This window comes from Buceros rhinoceros, unplaced genomic scaffold (assembly GCF_000710305.1).
Source record: "Buceros rhinoceros silvestris isolate BGI_N320 unplaced genomic scaffold, ASM71030v1 scaffold5102, whole genome shotgun sequence".
Classification (NCBI taxonomy): domain Eukaryota; kingdom Metazoa; phylum Chordata; class Aves; order Bucerotiformes; family Bucerotidae; genus Buceros; species Buceros rhinoceros.
The window spans coordinates 8,873-10,175 of NW_010398185.1; the positions used below are offsets into that span (position 1 = coordinate 8,873).

The 1,303-nt window shown below is 61.9% G+C and overlaps 1 protein-coding gene across 1 annotated transcript in view; it reads left to right on the forward strand.

Annotated features, from left to right (window-relative positions):
* The window catches only part of MSLN (mesothelin), a 7,314-nt gene that overhangs the window by 937 nt on the left and 5,074 nt on the right, over positions 1-1,303 (forward strand). The window contains exons 3-5 of the mRNA XM_010130986.1: positions 158-207; positions 755-875; positions 998-1,083. Coding sequence (XP_010129288.1) covers positions 158-207; positions 755-875; positions 998-1,083 — 257 coding nt within the window. The remainder of the gene's footprint in view (positions 1-157; positions 208-754; positions 876-997; positions 1,084-1,303) is intronic.

The window sequence follows — 1,303 nt, forward strand, 5'->3', positions numbered from 1 at the left end:
CAGGTCGCCTCTAGTCCCACTGTCTCGGCCTGGTGGGCATTACCCCCCAGCCTGCACGCACTGGCCCAGTCCCATCCCATTCCCCACCTGGTCCCTGGGACTGAGCCCTTCTTCCCGTTCCTTGCTGGGGCTCAGCATCCCCCGTCCTCCTCCCCAGGCTGCCCTCATCATTGGAGCCGTCCTGTCTGCCACTGAGCAACACTCAGAGTAAGTACCGGCCCCAGCTGGGGTCTCTGACAGCCTGGGAGGGGGCGGGTGGGGAGACACAGGCAGTGAGGCTGTTGCATTTCCCCCCACACTCATGTCACAGGTGCTGTGACAGGTGTCTTGGGCTGGAGAGGATTTAGAGCCTTGCGCAGCCGGTTCTGGTGCCGGGATTTCAGCTGCGCCGGCTTTTGTTGAAACACAAACACACCAAGAATTTCCTTTCCTTTATGGGGCTGACAGAGATGCCACGGGAGCCTCCCCCGAGCCGAAATCCAGGCTCTGCTGGTTTCTCCCTCACCCAAAGCCCAGGGTAGGGTGGGAACCTCTGCCACCACCCTGGCCACGGGGATGGGCACCCTCCTTCCTGCAGGCCATCCCCTTCACCCCCACCCCAGCATTAGGGGACATTTTCATGACACCCCACCTACCCCACACAGCCAGGGGCAGGGTGGAGGGGGTTTTCCCAAGGAAATGAGCAGCTTCATCCTCCACGGGGTGTTGGGGAGCTAAAGGGGATGGTGAAATGCAACCATGCTCCCCAATGCAGCCTCTCAGCCGCGGTCCTGCAAGGCTTCCAGTGCATCCCAGCCAGTGACTTGCCCGCTGCCGACATCCTCGCGGTTGCCCAGGGCCTGCACAACAGAATGGCGGAGCTGAGCAGTGCCCAGGTGGGCAGGAATTGGGGCTGCAAACCCCACAGAGCCCAACGGGGCAAGGGGAGCCGGGAGGACCTGGGGCAAAAGGGCTCTTCCCATCTTGGCATTGCCACGACCATCCTCTCTCTGCCCAGCTGTCCTGCCTGGCCAGGCTGCTCGCCGCCAAGAACCTGACGGCCGATTTCAGCAGGTACCCACCAGACCTGCTGCTCTTCTTTGAGTGAGTATCGAGGGTGGCACATGGCTGTGGTTTTGGAGTTGTATCTTGGCATTCCACGCTCACCAGCGCAGCTCTGGCACAGCCCAGGGCACACGGGAGCTCTGCACGGGCAAGAGTAGTTCCGAATCTTGCTGGTGTCCCTGGGCACCTCCAGACCCACGTGGAGCGTTTCCAGCCCTGCAGAACCCCTGGTCCTCTCCTCACCCCACTCCTTACTGAG